Source organism: Ochotona curzoniae, unplaced genomic scaffold, assembly GCF_017591425.1.
Source record: "Ochotona curzoniae isolate NIBS_2020 unplaced genomic scaffold, NIBS_Ocur_1.0 contig_1014, whole genome shotgun sequence".
Taxonomy (NCBI): Eukaryota; Metazoa; Chordata; class Mammalia; order Lagomorpha; family Ochotonidae; genus Ochotona; species Ochotona curzoniae.
This window is the reverse complement of record NW_024464920.1, coordinates 38360004-38382016: the sequence shown is the minus strand read 5'-3', so window position 1 is coordinate 38382016 and position 22013 is coordinate 38360004. Positions and strand designations below refer to the sequence as shown.

At 38.4% G+C, this 22013-nt stretch overlaps 1 protein-coding gene across 1 annotated transcript in view; it reads right to left on the bottom strand.

Moving 5' to 3' along the window:
- ANO4 (anoctamin 4) overlaps positions 1-22013 on the bottom strand; it is a 147129-nt gene that overhangs the window by 104841 nt on the left and 20275 nt on the right. Inside the window, exons 3-4 of the mRNA XM_040990900.1 lie at positions 16908-17044; positions 13071-13229 (exon numbers count right to left, since the gene is read on the bottom strand). Of these exons, the coding sequence (XP_040846834.1) occupies positions 13071-13229; positions 16908-17044 (296 nt within the window). The remainder of the gene's footprint in view (positions 1-13070; positions 13230-16907; positions 17045-22013) is intronic.

Sequence of the window (22013 nt, the reverse complement as noted above, 5' to 3'; positions counted from 1 at the left end):
ACTAAGATAAACAAACAGAATTGTAACCTCACAAATGAAGGCTATGATGGAGACTAGATTATCAGGACTAAAATAAAAATGACAAAAATGCATCTCTACAACTGAATAGAAGTAGACCCCCAATGAAACTTGTAAACAGACCTAGGCAACAGAATATTAAACTTTCTATCATTGCTGATACCAACAGTGTCATGCCTCATGTAAATAGCAGAAAATTGGAGTCAAGGCTACACTTGATAGAGCATTTTACTAGAAAACATAGGGGCCAATGGAGGGGAGATATTATAAATGCCCTTTTTAATATAGTTTTTGCTACATCTCATGCATTCTGATATTTTTTTCATATTCATTTCTTTTAAAAAGTTTCTTTGCTTACTATATATATTCAAAAACACATATGCCATACAGTAGTATTGCTTTCTTCAAGAAGGTTTTTGCCTTTTCATTTCTTCACGGACATTGTTGTAAATTTCCTATTTCTCTTCCTATTGTTTTATAGCTTTTTATTTAAGGGGCTGTATAGTAACTGTGTGATAGAAATGGTCATAACCAGATCTGAAGATGCAGTGCAGTATACATCTCTACTTCCAAATCAAAGATAAACTCCCAAAGAAACTGTTGAATATGTCTGGACAATGGGATGCTGACCTCTCTGCCATTGTCCAAACATACAATAGAAAGCTATACTTACATAGCAGAATGAAGTGCCTGTGACTATTTATGGAGGATTATACTACTGTAATAATTTGGGATAAATTAATGAGGGGGAGGGGTTTCAGTGAGCAGGGAAAGGGGAATTCTAAAGCCTGTGGAACTGCATTATAGAATAATAAAAAACGAAAAAAAATTTAAAGATTAATATATTTGGCTCAGACATCTTTTCTGAGTTCCAGTGCAGCATGGCCAAAGGCAACATTTTATCTCCTTTCTGCCACACAATATTCAATGCTCCTTCCTTGATTATCTCCTTTATCTAGTTTACTTAGAGCTCTCTTCCCCCAGAGACTTTATTCAAAAGGGGATCAATGTATAGTTTTACTAGATATGAGAAAGAAAAAGGAATATCATAGACTAAAATTCAGCACTTGCTTATTGCATGTCTTTTTCGCCAACAGAATAAACTACGATGTAAGAGAATTGAGATGAACAATTTTTCATTTTATCATAGTTTGTACAGAAGGCTGCAGGATGGGAGATGCTTTCCCAGCAATCAGAAACAACAGTGGGTGCTGTAAGTAGGCTGCTTGCGTAACTATACAGTGTTGTCCATGAGCCACTGAATGAAGAACTCTATTTTACAAGATCGCAGCCTAATGGATTCTGAGAAGTTCAACAAGGGTGTTTCAGATGAATGCCAAAGTGGTGTACTTATGTATAATCCAGGACAATATCGTGGATGCTCCACAGAACCAGCAAATGAAGGAGGAGAGGCCCCTGGCGACATAATGCATTTCTAAAATGCTAACACACACAGAATTTCCCCATGTGTAATTTTTTTTTACCCACGAGACCACTAAAGACAAGACCATGTGTAGTATGACTTTATTTTTCCACCTGCTCTACTCCTGGTTTTCTGTACAATTCTTTTTAATTTCAACATCTGTAAAGAAAGAGAAAATGGAGAACAGGAATTGGAACAATAAAGGACTTGAACAAGCAATACATGTTTCTTAGAGTACTATCATAAGCTATGTAAAAGCAAGAACTACATGGTTTGTTTAGTACAACCCTTGGCTGGCAGAAATCCCATAATAAAATGATGCTTTATTTAAATACAAGTATAATGAAATGGATTTGTTAGTAAAGAAGTTCAATGATACTGGATTAGAGATGACTAAAACTTGCATTATCTGACTAGCCATGTCATTAAGACTTAGGATAATTTCATTTCATGTGAATCAAGTTTATTTGAAACTGCCGAGTGAACACAATGTAAAAGTCAATATGAAGTGATAAGCCAGCCATAGTACAAAGCATTGTGGGGAGCCCACATGGTGTTTACTGGATTTTCTTTCCAACTTAAAGCAGAGATGCATAGAGAAGCCACATGCTTTAATGTGAAGTTCATTGTGCCTATGCTTATATTGTTTCCCTCTTGGGATGCCACACCTTTCTGCCTTCCAGCTGGATAAAATGCCTATGCATCCCTTTAGACTCAGGTCACTTCCTCTAACCTTCCTAAAACCTCTGGGAAGAGTTCTGGAATTCACTTCGCACTTTCATAGAAACATTGCCTTCCTCCCTTATCAGGGAACTCAAAGAATATACTCTAAGTTCTGAAGAGAATCCTGACATTGTCACCTTACACATCTCCTAGAATCTCACTCTTTTCCATCAGGGCAGTGGGGGTGGGGGGATTTACATTCTTTCGATTCTGCTTGTGGAGAACAGGAAAAGGAAGGCTTCTAGGGCTAGGGCATAAAAGCATGCACATCCACCTTCTTTGCTGTGGACCCAGACACCATGTCATAAGGAAGCCCCAGAAGCCAAGTCCCCCTGGAAAGGAGACAAGACTCATAGTCCACAGTTGTGGCTGAACTCTAGCACGATCTATCTGTGTGCATCACACATTGTGCCACAGGGTCCTACAGATCCTGTTGTGCTGCTCCAGAGGTTTCAAGGAGCAGAGAGTAGCTGTCCTTACTGAGTTTTGCCAAATTGCAGACTTGAGAGCAAACCAATTAATTGTTGTCCAAACTACACGTATAAAGTTCTGCAATGACAGATAACTGGACCACTCAATTTGATTCTCTGGCATTGTGCCTGGGATACACTAGACACTCCATACATGTTTGCATATTGATTGATGCTCTCACATGGCAGGAGCTAGAAGTGGGGAGGAATGTTTTTATTTAATCCTCCATGGGAAGATATAGGAAAAAAGAATTCTATTTGCCTTTTTGTTCTCCCTTTCCCTGCATCACAAATAGAAGGTGATTTCTTTATGTAGGCTTGTGACTGTTGCTGGATCCTCTGCTTAGTGGATCCTCATGATACAATCCTCAGCATTTTAAGCAGTAATGTAAGCCTATTGTTAAACATTTAATTGTTGGAAGACATGTTTTGGCTGATTTTCCTACACAATATTGACTGAAAGAGGGGCTAAGCTGTTGTAAGCACTAGGAAAGATTTTCAATGAAACTTTATATGGATGGGTAGCCAAAAGTGCAGAGATAGCATGCACACCGAAGCTCAGCTGATTAACCTCAAATGACAAGATGGGGAGGGGAATGCAATCAGCTTGTGCTTCTCCATAGGTTCAGAGTTGCTCAGGCACTTGTTCATCCCCGGATGTACATCCTGGAAGAATTAATTTAGAAGTAAACATCACAATATTGCACTATTGTGCTCCAAACTGAATCCAAGCTCTTCCTTCTATTCAAATGATGCACTTCTTTTTTTTGAATTTTAGTTTTTTTGGCATTTTAATTTTTTATTTCTAGAACTTTGTGTTCTTTCCAGGTATACACAATCCTTTCAATTCTTGGACTATGAAGTTTTTAAAAAGCACAGAAACTGGCAGGTTATTCATGAATGTTAGTATTAAAACCCTTTCAAGGAAAATCAAATATAAGAGAATGTCAATGTGTAAATCCATCATGCAACATATATATAAGAAACTAAAGAATAAGGAACATTTACAACCAGCTTTTTCTAACAAAACTGTTTAAAAACACAAATATACATTTATTACTAAAGTTAACAGTTTACAATGTAGAGGTTGTTACTAGAGATTGTAAGATAGTTTGATATGCTTTTCTATTTAAGCTGCTTGTAATTTTTAACATTTATTTATAAAAAGGGAACTTCATGCATTCGACATACATACTGTTAAGCATATGAGATTTCCCACTCAACTCACTCTCTCTCCTTTTATTATTTTAATTTTTACAATGACTTTTTACTTTCTACTTCCAACACATGTTCTAATCTACTAGAAGCAAAACCTGGGCTCAGCATGGTAGCCTAATGGCTAAAGTCCCTGCCTTACACACAACAGGATCCCATAAGGATGCCAGTTCTAATTCCAGCAACCCCGCTTCCCATCCAGCTCTCTGCTTGTGACCTGGGAAAGTAGTCAAGGACGGCCCAAGGCGTGGAGACCCTGCACCCATGTGGGATCTGGAAGAAGCTCCTGGCTTCGGATCGGCTCAGCTCTGGCTGTTGCAGCCACTTGGGGAATGAATCAACAGACAGAAGGTCTTCCTCTCTGTATATCTGACTTTCCAATAAAAATAAATCTTTTTTTAAAAGTAAAACCTAAGGCAAACCTAACTCCAACAGAGAGCAAAACAATGAAGTAATCTCCAAAACTGCCTTACAGGGCTGCATTGAAGAGGGCAATTTCCAGTTTCTTTCTACACTTAGTTCCGCCTCTATCACACAGAGCTTTCTTGAACTCCTCAAATGGAATGCTGGTTCCTTCCCAGTATTACAACTTATTTTTCCAGAGCAATAAAATAAGCACATCTGACTTATTTACTTAGCCAAAACCTTTTGTAACTCCACAAAACAGTAGATATTAATTAGATAGCTGGTGAATGAAGGGATGATTCCATCTAGAAATAGAGTGATCAGTTACCACAGGCTTCTTTTCAAACAGGCACAAGACACGACTGGGAGTGAGTTAAGCCTTGGCACCTGACCCAAGAGATGGCTCCAATCCTGCTCCCAGCTTCCAGCTGATGCACATCGTGGGGGGGGGGGGCAGTTGATTTTGGCTGAAGTTTTTGGATCCCTGCCTCCCAAGAGGGGACACCTGGGTCGAGTTTATGACTCTTTAGGTATGCCCCAGCCCTAACTGCTTCAGGCATTTAATTTTTTTAAAGTTTATGGAGAGTAGAATAAAAAATAAGTATATGAAAGTATCTACAGTAACAAAAATAACTCCATAAAGAACTTGAGTTCCTTTTACAGATATAAAATTACATTTGGCACATAATGACGACAGTGCCAAAACGTGCTGGAAAAGTTCACTTTGAACTGCTGAGAAGATCTTTCAGGTTAATTTTCTTGTAGGAGGAAAGTAACAATAGTTCGTATTATGACTTAAATTCCTCTGCGCCTTGTACAAAGGATACTGCCTTTAAACTGTTCTGTCTTGAGTGAAGGGCTATGAATGAGTCATATAAAGTATGCGTTGACTTAGAATAAATCTTTCACTAAAACAGATCCAGATTACTTCGTTCTGGTCATCTTGATTGATTGTAAAGTGTTGGATATTTCAAGTGCTATCAGCACCCAATGTGAGATTAAAGGTGGGAGTGGACAGAACCCATCCCCATTCCTCTCCCAATTGGTAACACTGCATTAATAGGTTGGACAAGCAAGAAGAAGGTCCTAATTCTACAGATTTGTACAAGTCAGTGGTAGGCAGACTGGGTTCACCATTGGCAACTGTCTTCATCCACTAGATGCTTCAGTTTTCCCTGGACACAGGCCAAGAGATTCAAAAAGTCCACAGGAAAATGACACTAAAAAACAGGTGTAGGGGCCCGGCGCGGTGGCGCAAGTGGTTAAAGGTCCTCGCCTTGCACGCCCGGGATCCCATATGGGCGCCGGTTCTAATCCCGGCAGCCCCACTTCCCTTCCAGCTCCCTGCCTGTGGCCTGGGAAAGCAGTCGAGGACGGCCCAAAGCTTTGGGACCCTGCACCCGCGTGGGAGACTCGGAAGAGGCTCCTGGCTTCGGATCAGCATAGTATCGACCCGTTGTGCTCACTTGGGGAGTGAATCATCGAATGGAAGATCTTCCTCTCTGTCTCTCCTCTCTGTATATCCGCCTTTCCAATAAAAAAATAATAAAAATAAATCTTTAAAAAAAACAGGTGTATAATGGTGCAAAGAAAGTGAAACTCACGTTTATCATCTTTATGATATACATTTCTATGAACATTTTAAAGACAGCTTATATATACACACAACATGTACAAAGTGGAGACTGAGTAAAGTTTGAATTTCTTTTGAGTCCAGAAAATACCAGAAGACAGCAATTTTGAGTCTGTTGACCCTCATTTATTTTGGCCACTCACAATCATTGCTTTAACTATGCAAGAAAACAGGGGTCTCTGGTACCTCTTCTCTCACACCCTCAGAGGCTTGAATCTTGACAGAGGCCCCACTGGATGTGACTGCAGAACAATAACAGGGGTAAAGATAGAAAGGGCAGCAATGAACCAGATGCCGAGGGATGCAGAGAACAACCTGGGTGAGAGTCACACTCTCAGTCGGAGTAAAACAAGACGAAAATGGGCAAGTTCTAGGTTATCTCTAACTTTATTGCTTGATTAATCCCAAGCTAGATCTTTTTGAAGCAGATAGATGCTCAGCTTGCTACCGGGTGCATTTAGAGTCTAGACAATTATAAGGCTTGGTAACACATATACAGTAGTCATAGATGATGGTAGTTAATGTTTTAGTTCCTAATGTTTGCATATTAAAGCTTTTATAATCTTGTATGAGAGTTTTTTCTTAAAAGTTTGCCTAGAAAACTATTTTAAAACTAAATGTGTTCATACATTATACTTAACTATTATTACTATAATCATGATCATATTTTCTAAATGTTCACATAACAGTCATGGAGTTAAAAAGCACTTGATAGAAATTAGCTCATTTAATTAGAATAACCCATGAAATGGATTCCATTACTAGCTTTATTTTAAGGATGAGTTAACTTTCCCCAGAGCACACTGCTTAGCACTGTATGCCCGGACTCTTAATCACCATATTAATTATCCATCACCATAAGCAGAGCAGTTCAACACAACACACACAGTATTTATCTGTTTCTATAAGCCAGAAGTCAAGCTCAGCCCAGCAGTGTCCTCTGATTCAGGGTCACAGCAGGCTGCAGCCCTGATCTTGGCCAGCTATACAGTCTCAGAAGACGCTCGGCTGACCTAGATCTGCCTCCAAAAGCCCTTGGTCATTAACAGACTGCATCTCTGTAAGATTGCAGAACTGAGGTCCCTGTTTGTGGCTGCCTCTCGGCTCCCAAAGGCTAACCCATCTTTCTGTCTCAGAACAAAGTAACTTATTTCTTCAAAGCCAGCAAAGCGAAATGTTTCTTATACCAGCCTGTTGGGATAGGGTCTTCTTTAGCATAACCATGGGAAGGACATCTGATTGCATCTGTCACAGTCTATTACAGCAACTACCATATTATACTCGTGAAAAAGAAAAACACAGGCCCCCACCTGCATTCAAAGGGAAGGGATTATATAATGGTGTGAAAAGGAAGCAGATATCACAGGGCTGCCCAGATCTGTCATCCATAAACCCTAACCAAGTAACATAGCCTGCCCTGCAATCACTGAGGTATTTTCAAAAATTTTGTCAATTTTGTATATTACCTATTAAATTTTAAATTCCATATATTTCATTAAATGGGTTCACTTTGTAAAATAATTATGGGGCAGGCACCATGGCATTGTAGGCTAAACTTCTGCCTGCACCACTGACATCTCATATGAGCACAAGTCTGTATGCCAGCTGCCCCATTTCCAAACCAATACCCTCCTCATAGCCTGAAAAACCAGTGAAGAATGGTCCAAGTTCTTGGGCCCCTGCACCCTTGGGGAAGTCCTGAATGAAGCTCCTGGCTCCTGAGCTTCAGGCCAGCTCAGTTCTGGGCACTGCAACCATGTGAAAAGTGAACCAGTAGAAGGAAGATCTCTCTCCTTTCTTCCCTCCTTCCCTCCTTCTCTTTATAAATCTGTCTCTCAAATAAAAATGAATATTCATAAAGGCTGATGTTCTTGGGGTATTGCCAGGTTTAGAGTGCCAAAAGTACGTACTAAAGAAGAGAGTGGGTGCTGCTTAGGCAGCTCCTTGGGATAGTCTTTTCTTAGGAGGAGGCTCCTGGCTCAGATCAGCTCTGCTCCAGCCCCTGTGGCCATTGGGGCGGTGAACCAGTGGATGGGAAGTCTCACTCTCTGCCAACTCTGCCTTTCAAATAAAATAAAATAAATCTCTAAGAAAATAACTATTGTACAAAAGCTTTTCTATCATAATCATGCAAGGAAAATCAATACCACTTGCCACAAGTAAGAGGTAATTGAACAAATACACTAAAAGCAAACTGTTATAAAATAAAAAGCAAAAATAAGTCAGAAGAGTGATTTACACTAGTATTTTATGTATTGACATATAAAAGCTCAGTTAATGCTGACAACAACTCAAGGTAAATAACATCCTCATTACTAAAATCTTAGCATGGCAGGTTTTTGGTCTTGAAGGGAAGATGCAATTTAGCATCTCAAAGCGCCAGAATTTGAGTCCCATCTCTGATCTTAGTTACACCTTTCTGCTAATGTGCACCTTGGGAGGCAATGGTGACGACCAAAGTAGCCTAGTCCATGTCACTGATATGGAAGATGAGAACTGAGCTCTCAGGCTCCACCTTCAGCTAGGCTCAGCCCCAGCCACTGTGAACATTCGAGATTCGGGGAATCAACCAGTAGATAGTATTCTTTCTCTTCCTCCATTTCTCAATTTTTTTTTTTTTTTGAGAAATAACTAAGATCCAGAGAAGTTGAATAAATTGCCAAGACCTCTGAGTTTGTAAGTGGTTGTACCAAGATTCAAATCCATGACTATCAGAGACCACATGCCTAAGAATTAATCAGGGCAGGCAACTTTATTATTCACACCATAATTCCTTTTTCTTTCCCTTTTGCTTTATATAATTCTGTATTCTCAGCCTATCTTCCAATCTATTTTTTTTTAAGATGTATTTATTTTTATTGGAAATACAGACTTGCAGAAAGAGTGAACGAGAAAGATCTTCCATATGCTGATTCATTCCCCAAGTGGCCACGAGGGCCAGAGCTGACTAGATCTGAAGCAAGAAGCTAGCAGCTTCTTCTGGGTCTCTTAAGTGGGTAGAGAGTCCCAAGGCTTTGGGCCATCCTCTCCTGCTTTCCCAGGCCACAAGCATTGGATGGGATGTTGAGCAGCCAGGACACGAACCAGCACTATATGGGATCCTGGCACTTGAAAGGCGAGGATTTAGTCACTGAACCCTTGTGCCGGATCCTTTCCAACCTCTTTAATACTGAAATTGGTATCAGGAATCAACACAATATAATGCTAAAGAGTAATTATACTTAAGTTTTTAATCTTGTTTTTGTCTCTTACAGCCCATATCACTTGGGGCAAGCAGAGAGTAATACTTTGCTTCAATTATCTCATCTGTAAAATGAATGGGAATGATAATATTAACCACTTACTGTGAGAAAACTAACAGTAGTATTTTTTGTCACTATTTCAAACATAAAATGTCCAAGGTAAACAACCTGGAGTGTATGTGTATCTATACTTATCAGTTCTAAGAGATGAGTGAAAGCAGAAAGAAACTATTTTGGCAAACTGCATTATTTTTCTTTTTGAGAACCAAAGTGCCAATATAAAATTGATCTTCTCATAGTTCTGCTCAAAATTTCCCAATGGAAGGCACTGATAGCTTAAGCAGTTGAGTTCCTGCCATGATGTGGGAGACTTGGATTGAGTTCCTGGCTTCAGCTTGGCACAGCTCTGTGCATTGCAAGTATTTGGAAAGGAACCAGAAGATGAGCACCCTCCACCCTTTCCCAAATCTCAGATAAATGAATTAAAGAAAATTTTCAAATTCTCCAGTGCCTCTCTGTGTAAAAATCTCCCAGCAATTACTAAGGTCCAATGGGGCTTCAGCAGTCCTCCTGGTGTAATTCATTGCTCAGTGGCCTCAGTCATACCAGCCCCCTCACTGTCTGGTGAACACACCAGGCATGCTCCTGCCCTTGGGCCTTTTTACTTGCCACTTGGTTGCTCTGGAACACAGATTCACCTTTGCCAATCTGCAAGTCCTTCTCAACACTTCCTGCTTTCCCCTTTTCTCCTTGGTGTCTGCTGGTATTTTAACTAATTTACTTAATTATTTTGTGAAGTTTCAACAAAGATTTTTGTCTCTGTTATTTCCTTGCAAGTTTCTCATGCTTAAAGCCGTGCACACCATAGAGTATATATTTCTTGAGTGAATTAATTATTATCAAGGTGGTATGACTGAGCTAATTATAGTTATTTTGAAGTGACTATAACAAGGGTCTTCTTCTACATTATGTTTGGCTGTAAAGGTGGAGTCTACTTTATTAACACACTTCCACTCATACATTGCAAAGACTTCAGAATCCACCCATGGTTTGACTAGCTACACAAAGGAAGACATACACATCTTCCAGATGATAATGATTTCAAAAATAGGTAATAAAGGCCCAACACAGAATTAAAATGGAAAAATAAAAATGGAAATTAATTAATGTGAGCATACTTTAACAAAGCAATCAGTTTAAACAGACATCAAGAAGCCAATCTTATGTGTATGAAAGCTGCACTGAAGCCTGTTACAAAGAGACTACTAATTCAGTAAGCGCTTACTTGATATTGGATAAAAATTTTATGAAATAATAAATTTGATGACATTCCTTCTTTCATAATGAATTACATACTGTACTCATTGTGCTTCCTGAATTCCAGTGTTTAAAAAGGAGATAACATCTCCCTTACATTAAATCCCACTACAGAGCCTGTCTTTATCCATGTGGAAGAATAAATTTGTGTCTGTGAACTGTAATTTCCATAACAGGTGAAGATCAGAACCCCAGCTAACAAGCAAGATACTAACAATTCATACAATGTAGTTAGTGCCCGCCATTTCAGATGTTCATGGAGGATTATAAGTGAAGCTCCTGTGGATTTTGTTTTCTTTTCTACCTTGAACTCAGTGTTTGCTCTGCATTCTATAACTTGTGGAAGCCAAAATAATCATGAAAATGGCTGTTTCTCTTCTGCGGATCCCTATAAAAAATGAGATTCAGAAAAATATGCTTCCAGTGGTGTCTGAACCTTGTAACACAACATAGAGATACAAGAAGACATGTTTATTGCTCCACCAAAGGAACTTTCTTCTTTTAAGTTATTTGTAGCAGGGATATGTTATCTATAATTTTCTGCTGCCCCCTAAGCAAAAGAAGCTGCAAAGTTTCCTTTTCTTTTTTTTTTTTTTTTTTTCCTGACCTGGCTGAGGCTGAGGGGACATGAACCTGGGTAACAACGCTGAGTCACAGCCACACTGAGCTCACCTTAGCAAGGCTGTAGGTGGCAGGGCAAGACTAGGAACTGGCTATGGGACACATGACTGGAGAACAAGGTTCTAGAAATAGAAAGACCTAGCTATTGGCAGGACAGCAAGGACTGAAGAGAAAAAGAAAAATAAAGAAGCTGCTGCCGGAGAAAAATTTTTGGGAAATGATGGGCCCAATATGCTTAGGTGAGTTTGAAGAACTTTCATCATATGCTCTTTAAAATCCTGCCATTACATCACGGTGGCTGTTCCCCTTTCCAGTACCTTCACACAACAGGCAGCACATTCTTCCTCAGCAGCCTGCTCGAATTCTGGTACTGGATATCACAACAGAGACTATGCTCCAGCAAACACAACAGACCTGTCCTCTGCTCAGCGATATGCATTATTTGGACAACTACTGGGCTTTAATGACATTGAAGCGTCCTGTGCAGGAGAACTCCGAAGAACGAAGAAAACAGCTATGAAGCTTAAACTATGAATTTTTCATGAAACAGTTATCTAATTTGGGTAAAAATCAAAAGCCACAAAGGCTATACTATTTCATATTATATGGCAAATCACAGTTTCTTTATGCATATAAAAATTCTTTCTCTTAAGAGTAAAAATAAATGATAAACATGGTTCTAGAGATAAAAATATTAATGTGCTGTTGGTGTTAAGAATGGAGGGAAGACAAATGTCTCAATAACAATTTAAAGACCAGTATCTATCAAGGGTAGGCTCAATCGATAAATAGAAAGCTTTTCTAGAACCCCACAAAGATTGGAAAAACCAAGAATTTAATTTTGCTTGTTGCTCTGAATAGGGGGATCTCTTCTTGAGACAGACTTGTTTTTTTTATTTTTTTAAAGATTTATTTTTATTATTTTTGTATTGGAAAGGCAGATATACAGAGAGGAGAGACAGAGAGGAAGATCTTCCATTCGATGATTCACTCCCCAAGAGACAGACTTGTGAGAAACTTGCTTCTTGAGAATATGAACCTGTTCCCTTAAGGTCATACCCATTTCACTATCTTTCTTTCTGAGGCACTGGACAAAAATATTACTTCAGCGTTATACATGTTCAGGAGTTAAAGGGACACAGCTCTGGCACAATATCATTTTTTTTAATGCTCCCAAAATAGGCACAGGTGTGGCCATTTCATGTCCTAATACTTAACACCTTGGAGTAATTTATAAGTTGTATGAACTGTAAGCTGCACTGTTCTATGAAAAAGCTGAATGTCTCACTCATCTACGTCCTCAGCCTTGAGGCACAGAATTAGAAGCATTAAAAGAAAACATCTGTAAGTGCCCAAATGTTCCTCTTGTTGACTGTAACAGACTCCAAAAGCTTTGTATAATGCTTAGAGAAAACTGTGGAAATTATGTAACTAAGAAATTATGTAACTAGGTCCAAGTTCTAAACATACATACACTCTTTCTAGGTGCACAATATCCCCCCTGTGGATTATTATCACAGGCCTGGCTGGACCACTTATACCTTCCTTCCTTAGGTCTTTCTTAAAACTCCCCAAGAGGAGAAGATGAAAGAAGTTGGCGAACAAAACACTGTCCTGGTATCTTGCAAGCTTGAAAATCTGCTAAAACAAAACAACAGACAACGAAAACCCCAAGTGTCTCTTAAAAAGAAGAACCATTTTGTATGTTCAGTTTGGGGTCCAATCAGCAAGACTGTCTGTTCTGATACGCAAGGGTGCTCAAGCTCATTATGTTTCCCAAGAGCCTCCAGAGAAGAGCAACTGTCTTTCATCTTTGCTGGTACAAAGATGCTCTCAAAGGTGCACTGAACAAGGCTGACTGCTAGAACATTTCCAAAATACTGCAAACATACAAACTAAGACCAAGTGAAACATTCAGTTGACATAATGATTAGCTACTTACTTTAAAAGAAATCGATTCTTGATATGAATATATTCTTGTGTCATCCAAGCAAGCTATTTACCTCTTTCTCCATTTGTAATCCTTCCGCTCTAATATTTCTTTCAAATATTTCTCTCTTTTCAGTCTGAGGGTTGGATTTCCTGTACACAAGAATGTAGTCAATTCGACCTTTTCCATCTCTAAAGTAAAGTCCATTGGATTTGTTTCTTTCTGGCACTGTCTGCACACAAGAAAGAGGGTCCAGTTTAAGTCACATAAAACAGAGCTTCCACTGAGTCAGGTTAAAGAACAATGAGCATTAAATCATTTTCCACTATTTCATTAAAATCACATTTTTATTAATGAAAATTTAAGAGAAACTTAACACTGAGCAAAGCATTGGGTCAAAAAGGCAAAATGTACCTAAAAATTTCAAGGGTTGGTAAGCATGCAGAACTGAATTCTCATCTTGTAAAGTGCTCATTCAAAAACACCAGTAATATCTTGTGAAAGTGAACATCTGCATAACAGACAATTGTAATAAGGCAATAAGATATGTAGATGACTATTTGTAACAACACTGTTCATAATGCCAGAATCTTTTCAATATATTTAAAATATGTTTAATTATTTAAAATATTTTAAAATATTTGAGTATTTATGGATAGGCAACAAATGAACGTTTAAAATGTCACCACAATTGAATATCGTGTCGTGATGAAAAGGAAGAAACCACCACTGAACCAACTATAAAAATCACAATGAAAGCTAAAAAGTCACGGGGGCTTTATTTCCACGGACATATTTCTAAAGGAGCAGAGGCACAGTTTTCAAGCCAGCTCTCTGCTAATGCACTGGAGGAGGCAGCTGATGATGGTCGGAGTGCCTGAGTTCCTGCCATCCACATGGGAGACCAGAGTGAAGTTTCTCGCTTTTGCCTTTGCCCTGCTGGTCCAACCCTGGATGCTATGACTAACTGCAGAGTGAACCAAAAGATGGAAAATATTTCTTTGTCTTCCTTTCTTTGTCATCCTGCCTTTCAATTAAATAAACAACTCTCTACAAGAAAATAATTAAGTAAATAATAAAATAAATAACCCATAACTAGGTTATCAAAAATTTGAAAAGCACAAGTCTAATTCATAAGTTGATTGGTGGTTTCAAAATGCTTCATTTGTTTTTATGCTTCAAAACTCACATAGAACATATTATTTGCAATAATCAAATACCATGCATATTAAACAAATAGTGAAAGGGTTGGGTTGCTTTTCATTGAGGTTCCTCAACCTCAAGGTAATAATAGACACTACTGAAGAGACCATCAAGTAGGGCTGATAGGGTTGGATTTCGCAGGCTAAGAGATTTTAAAATATTTTGTGCAACTGGCCAAATGGAAATGGAGCTTAATGTCTTCTCTAGGGCACAGCATATATTATTTTCTAAATAAGAGTATGAGGAAGGCAAACATGTCAGACCTCCAAAGTCACAGCGAGAAACTACATTTGTGCGCACGCCTTATATAGGCAGCTTCAACCAAGAGGAGCAGAGAAAGTGCCCAGTAACAATGCCTCAGCTTGAATTTTTGAGTTTTTTTTTTCCCTGTAGAGGCACTCAGGGATGTACCAGAGTAAATGTTTCATTAACAAGTACTGGCCACGCGCCCGGCGCGGTGGCGCAAGTGGTTAAAGGTCCTCGCCTTGCACGCCCGGGATCCCATATGGGCGCCGGTTCTAATCCCGGCAGCCCCGCTTCCCTTCCAGCTCCCTGCCTGTGGCCTGGGAAAGCAGTCGAGGACGGCCCAAAGCTTTGGGACCCTGCACCTGTGTGGGAGACCCGGAAGAGGCTCCTGGCTTTGGACCGGCATAGTATCGGCCCGTTGTGCTCACTTGGGGAGTGAACCATCAGACGGAAGATCTTCCTCTCTGTCTCTCCTCTCTGTATATCCGCCTTTCCAATGAAAAAATAATAAAAATAAATCTTTAAAAAAAAAAAAAACAAGTACTGGCCAGGCAAGGAGATGACTCTGAGGATTTATCAGTATCTGGCTTCAACAACAGGGCTTCAGCCAAGGCACCAAAGGTAGAAGTGGTCCTGAGTGCACCTGTGCTGCCTTCAGCAGAGCCCTAAACTTTCTGAGATGGTCTCTCTATCTCTCCATCTCCCACTCAGACATATGATCTAACTGCTGCATGAGATCCCTGCCAAGATGCCTTCATTAGTCCACATTACAGCAGACAATAAATCTGTACAAAGATAATTGGACCAGCCTTTATTTATTTATTTTGGAAATAAGACATGGATATTGACATATTGTATATAGGGGAGGTGAGCAAAACTTAGAAATAAATAGTTTTCCCTCTCTAAAGATCCCTCAAAAGTATCATTCTTTCAATGGATAATTGAAAAAGCCCAATAAACTGATTAAGTGTGCCTATTATCTGTATCCAGGGATTGAATAAAGGAGATCTTTTAAACTCCACTGAGCATTGAACAACAATGAATGCTCCAGACAAAATACTTCTTTTTCCAAAATGACATGTGAACAGATGAGTGTATTTACAATTGCAATGAAGTTTTCAGTTACAGAGACAAACAGAAATGCAGAGAGGCTTCCAACACCATGTACTGAAGACTGACGCCTTCTCTGTCCTTATTCTAAGTATTGGAGACTCACACAGGGAAGTCCACTCTTGTAAAGCACTTCACTGGTTAGCAACACTTTTTCTATAGATTACCTGGAATGATGGGGTGGGGGTAAAGTCCTCTCCTTTGTATAAATACAATACTTTAGCAGTAAGAAAGCAAGTGCATCACCACTGAAATTCATTTCCAGCTAGACCCATACAGTACAAAGATACAAAACCCTACTTACTATTAAAAAAATACTTAACATGAAATACTTAAACACCATTATAGGGCACAGAGCAGTATTTCAACAAAAACTGACCAGATCAGGCAATTGGATTCCCTACTCCCTCATCCTTTCCTGACTGAGCCTACCAGGTTGTCTCCTTCAGTTCTTTATAGTAAAAAAAATAATATATATATATGTTATATATATATACATGTATATGTTATATATATACACATATATATGTTATATATATATAAACACACATATATACACAAGCAAATAAAGGAACTTCAGGCAAAAGTCAAAGGATTGTATCATATTGTCTTAAGTTTAAAGATACTATCAAATATTTGTGCTTACTATTTTAGGTAATTACTCAAGATTCTCTTTAGAATATAATTGCAGAAGTTGAATTTCTATGTCAAAAAAAATATGATTTACACTTTAAGGCTTCAGTTTTAATAAAAATTTTTTAGAACAACAATAACAAAACCCACCAGCCCCCTCCCCCTGGCCAAAAAAACCAAACTACCCCAATTTTCTATGGGCCTTCTGTTTAATGAGAACATGACTATGGTCTATTGGCGCATGCCACACAGGCTCCTACCTAGACGAACTACACTTTTAAGAAAGCACACACTCCTGTCATTGATACTGTCTCAACCCAGATGTTTCGAAGAAGGGAACTTGCATTATTTTTAACATATTGTTTACCCAATACTATGTCAATTAATTCCATAATGTTGTATATTGATACTGAGGCCTTGTTGGGGCTTTTAACTGACCGGATCTTTACTCTGTTAGACCTATCTTCAGACCATAGAAGGTCTCCCCAAGAGGCCACTGGACTTATCTGGACAATAAGACGCTGAACTTTATGCTAGGCATGTGTTTGCAAGCAATGAATCTCAACTGAACTTGAACTATGGTTATGCAACAAGGTGGAGGAATCCACCATGGGGGGAGGGGTATGGGAAGGGTGGGGGGAATCCCCAGCGCCTATAAAACTGTACTACATAATACAATGTAAGCAACAATAAAAAAAAAAAAAGCACACACTCTTACCTCTCCCCCTGCTTCCAATCTGCTGGCATCATCTGAAGTACTGGTCAGGTTTCCAGGGTGAAGGAGCGAATCGTCATCTTTGCAAGGACTATTCACAGCTTCTAATTCATCAAAAAGGATATTGACATCCTTGGCCACTGGAATCAAAGTCAACACATGACAAGTGGATTAAGATTCTGAGACCCTGAAAGTAACACCAACAGGAAAGTTTTCTCCCCTTGACTTCATATTTCCCCAGTGTCACTAACACCTTGAGCAACAAGAATATTGCTCCTAATTAAAAAAAAAAAAAGAGGTCAGATGTAAATTGTTTGATCAAACAGTGCATTCGGCAAGAGGAAGAAAAATGTGAAACCTCCATAGTATAAATGTGATTTGTCTTTCAAGAGAAGAGGAACTGTGTCTGGTTTTGCTTCTCGTGGTTGTTGAGCACAGTGGACTTTCACTGAAGACTTCTGAGAAATCATTCCCTGGGTTGGAGATGTTTTACTTTTTGATTCTATTTTTATCACTTACAAGTCATAGCTTTGCCAAGTGAATATGCATGTGTGCCACAGGTATCGTTTAGTAAGTACTATGGTTCCTCTTCTTTCCCCACTATTATTTCTCTAAGGCCAACAGCATGACAGCCTCGTGGTTAAATTCTTGCCTTGCTTCTCCGGGATTTCATATGGGTGCCAGTTCATGTCCCGGCAGTCCCACTTCCCTTCCAGCTGCCTGCTTGGCCTGGGAAAGCAGTAGAGGACTGCCCAAAGCCTTGGGACCCTGCCCTAAGTAGGAAACCCAGAAGAAGCTCCTGGCTTCAGATCGGCTTAGCTTTGGCTGCTGTGGTTACTTGGGGGGTGAACTAGTGGACAGATGATCTTTCTGTCTCCTTCTCTCTGTAAATCTGACATTCCAATAAAAACAAATACATCTTAAAAACAAAGAATGATGAGAGAAACAATGTCAAAATTCCAAAGCAGTACAATTAATCAGTTTGGTATTAAGCTAAGGAAGGGCTATCTGATAAGAACTGGGCAACAAAGGTGGGTCAGGTTAGGTAACTATTACGTATTGGAGAAGCCAAGGAAGATACCTTAATGAATCGTTGTTACAAAACATTAGGGTCCCTGGCACAGTAGCCTAGCAGCTAAATCCTCGCCTTGCATGTGCTGAGATCTCATAAGGCCACCAGTTCATATCCCGGCAGCCCCACTTCCCATCCAGCTCCCTGCTTGTGGCCTGGGAAAGCAGTCAAGGACAGCCCAAAGTCTTGAGACTCTGCACCCATGTGGGAGAACTGGAAAAGGCTCTGGGCTCCTGGCTTCAGATCAGCTCCGGCTCCAGTCACTGTGGCCACTTGACCACAGTCAATCAATGGACAGAAGATCTTCTTCTCTGTCCCTCCTCCTCTCTTTATATCTGACTTTCCAATAAAAAAAATAATAAAATAAATCTTAAAACATTAGGAACCTAGCCTTTAAAAAGATTTGGGAACAGGGTGCCTGGTACTGACATACTACAATTGAACTATCAGGGTCAAAGGTTCAGACTGCCTGGGTGACTGTCAGTCAACCAGAAAGTCAGGATAGAACACTGAACTTAACATAGAGAAGAGGTTTCTGAGGACTGACCCTTCTTATGTTATGCCAGGGTCGGGGAGAAATAGAGGTCAGACAGCCAGTAAGAAGGGAGATTCCTTGTGTAATGGGAAAATGATTTTAGCTTTAATAATAATGAATCTACTTGTCAAATATTTGTAATTACTCTAATTATTCTTTAAGCAAAATAATTTGAGATGTTATAAATTAATTCTTTGGGAAAGGAAATCACAAATATATGACAAAGGTTCTAATAAACTGAACAGTGACAGTAATATTTGCTATTTGTTCACTGAGCTAACATTTAGAGTTAAGTGTTAGTGTTAAGTTCTAGAGCTACAAACATGAAAAAATTATGCAAAAGATCAGTGAGATAAACAGCTGATTTTTTTAAAACAAGTAAACAAAATTGTTACCATCATCCCAATACCCAAAAGAGGAGAAAAATGTTTTTTAAAAAATCACTGCTGAAAAAAGGTATTACAAACAGTACTACAGGAATGCAAGGGATAATTGGGAATTCCTACAAACTGCTATATGTCAACAAATTGGAAAATAAAAAAAGGAATGATTCTATTTCTGTATACATACAATTTACCAAAATAGACAGGGGCATGGTGACAAATAAAAGCCAAACAGGACAGTAACCAAGACTGAGAATGAATCAGTAATGAAGAGCTTCCCAACAAAGAAAATAGCAACACTGGATGACTTCATTCCTGAATTCTAACAAACTTGTAAGGAATAAATAATTTTAATTCTTCTTAAAGTGTTGGAAGTAGGAGAATCCATCCAAATTGATTATCTGAGGCTAGAACTTAATTCCCAAACCAGACAAAGATACAAAGAAAACTACAGACCAATGTCCCTGATGAACATAAATGCAAAAATCCTCAATAAAATACAATCAAATCCAACATACCTCAGAAAGATCATACGCATACACCAAGTGGGATTTATTCTAACGATGGAGGGATGATTCAACATTTGAAACTCAATAAACAAATCACACAATTAACTCAACAGGCCGCACAGAAAGCATCTGATGAAATACAGCATCCTTTCACGACTGAAAACAGCCTTTAAAAACAGACATAAAAAGAACAAATCCCAGCACAATTAAGTCAATATGACAAACCAGCCATCATCAAATTGAAAGGGAAAAAGCTGAAAGCACTTCCATTAAGATCCAAAACCAGTTAAGGATGCCTATTCTCATTATTACTCAATATGGTATCGAAGTTTTAGCCAAGCCAGTGGTTAAGAAAAGGAAGTCAAAGGGACACAAATTGTAAAGGAGGAAGTGAAATTATCGCTCCCAGATGACATGATTCTTTCATAGGGGATCTATAATGTGCAATCCAGACACTGTTGCAACTCATGAAAGAATCTGAAAAACTTGTAGGATTATAAAATTGACCCACAAAAATCAACAGCATTTTCACATATCAACAAGGCTCTAATCAACTTGTAAGGTCAGTCCCACTCACAACAGCCATAAAAAAATGTAAATACCCTGGAATAAATTGTAATAAATGTACAAAATCTCTACAATTGAAGTTACACAACATTTAGAAGACATGAAAATGAAAAAGAAGCATGTAGATTGGTAGAATTAATACAATCAAAATGTCTATACCACCAGAAGCTATTTAAAGATTTGATGCAACCCCAAACTACCAAGGATATTCTAGTAAAGACAATCATAAAATTCTTATGGAAATTCAAAAGATCTTGAATAGCCAAAGCAGTCTTTAACAAAAACAAAGCCAGAGGCATTACAACGTCAGACTTTAAGACATACTATAGGATGTTATCATAAAAACAGCACAAATATAGACCAATGGAGCAGAACAGAAATCCCAGCAATTAATCCACACATCTACAACCAACTGATCTTCAATAAATGAGCTAAAACAACAAAACAGTCTAGTTAAATTGGCAAAGGATATGATTATATATTTTTTTGAAGAATGAAATACAAATGATCAACAGACGCATGAAAAAAAATTCTCAGGACAATTAGTTATCAGGGAAACGGAAGCAAAACCCATGTGAAATACCATTTCTCTCAAGTTAGAATAGTTATCATCCAAAAACCAAAAATATAACAAATGTTGGTAAAGATGAAGAGAAAAAAAACCACCCTAATCCACTGTTGGTGATAAAGTAAACTGGTAAAACCCCATTATAGAAAACAACATAGAGATTTCCCAGAAAAATGAAAATATATCTACTATATGATCCAGCTAGCCTACTCTTGGTAATATAGCCAATGGAAGTGCAAGCAGCATATGCAAAGAGCTGCCTGCATTCTCAAGTTTATAGCAGCTGAATTTGCAATAGCCAAGGTAAGAATCAACGCAGATATCCAAAGGATTGTATAAAGATGGAACATTAGTCAACCATAACATAACTTAAATTCTGTTATCTGCAACAAAACGATTACAAATGGAGATTACAAATGGTGAAATAAGCTAGACTGAAAAAGAAAAAAAAACACATTTTGGTCTTATTTACAAAGTAATTATATATTCAGAGAGGATAAAATTGTGTAGATTTCAGAGCATTTGGTATTTATATATTGGTAAATATATATTTCTTTACTTAGTCATATCACATAAATGACAAAATGCTCTTATTTCACATGTTTAAAAAAATGGAGATGGGGAACAGTGAGGACTCAATACTAGTAATGCTTTGTTCTTAATTTGAACATTGAGAATTGGAGTAATGACTTAAACTTCATTCATCTATGCACTTGTTAATTTCTTGGCATGTATATCCTATTTTATATACAAACAAAACAAAAAGATAAATATGAGAGTGGGAAACCTTCACACTTTCAGGCAAGACAATGAAGGAATCAGCGCTATACAGACCAAAACACGTAAACATGTTCTAGAACTAACGTAAAACAGAGTAAGAAACAAAATCAAAAAAACCAGAGTAAGATTCATGACTCTTTAATTCTCTCATTTTATTAATGCAACAGAATCTCCTCACCTTGACATTATCATACAGGAATACTAATCGTATCTCAGTATTTTCTGATGCACAAAAAATAATGTGAAACTACAAGTCACTGATACCACACACAGGTATCCAGGTGTCTATGTCCTGGGTACTCCTGAGTATCATTCGCTATATACAATTTGCATCCTAAATTCCAAGTTATTGCATCTAACACTCAGAATTCTAAAGGCATTACATATTGATCTCAAGACATCACTAAGAAACACACAAAAAAGGAGCACCTGCAGGAAAAACTTACAATGTGAACATTTCTAAAAAAAAGATTTCCATTTCTACTGTAACACGCGGCAGAGTGCTTGTCAACAAGTCTCTGGGTCTGCACTAGGCTCTCTTTCCAGTGAAGGGCACTGGTTGCTCCAAATTGACCCAGATAGCAAACAGAAGACAATAACACCCCTTTGAAAATAAATAGCAAACTGTAAGATTATATCCACTGTTGTTTTTTCAAGCACTTTGAAAAGATTGAATTATACTTATTGTACAGCAG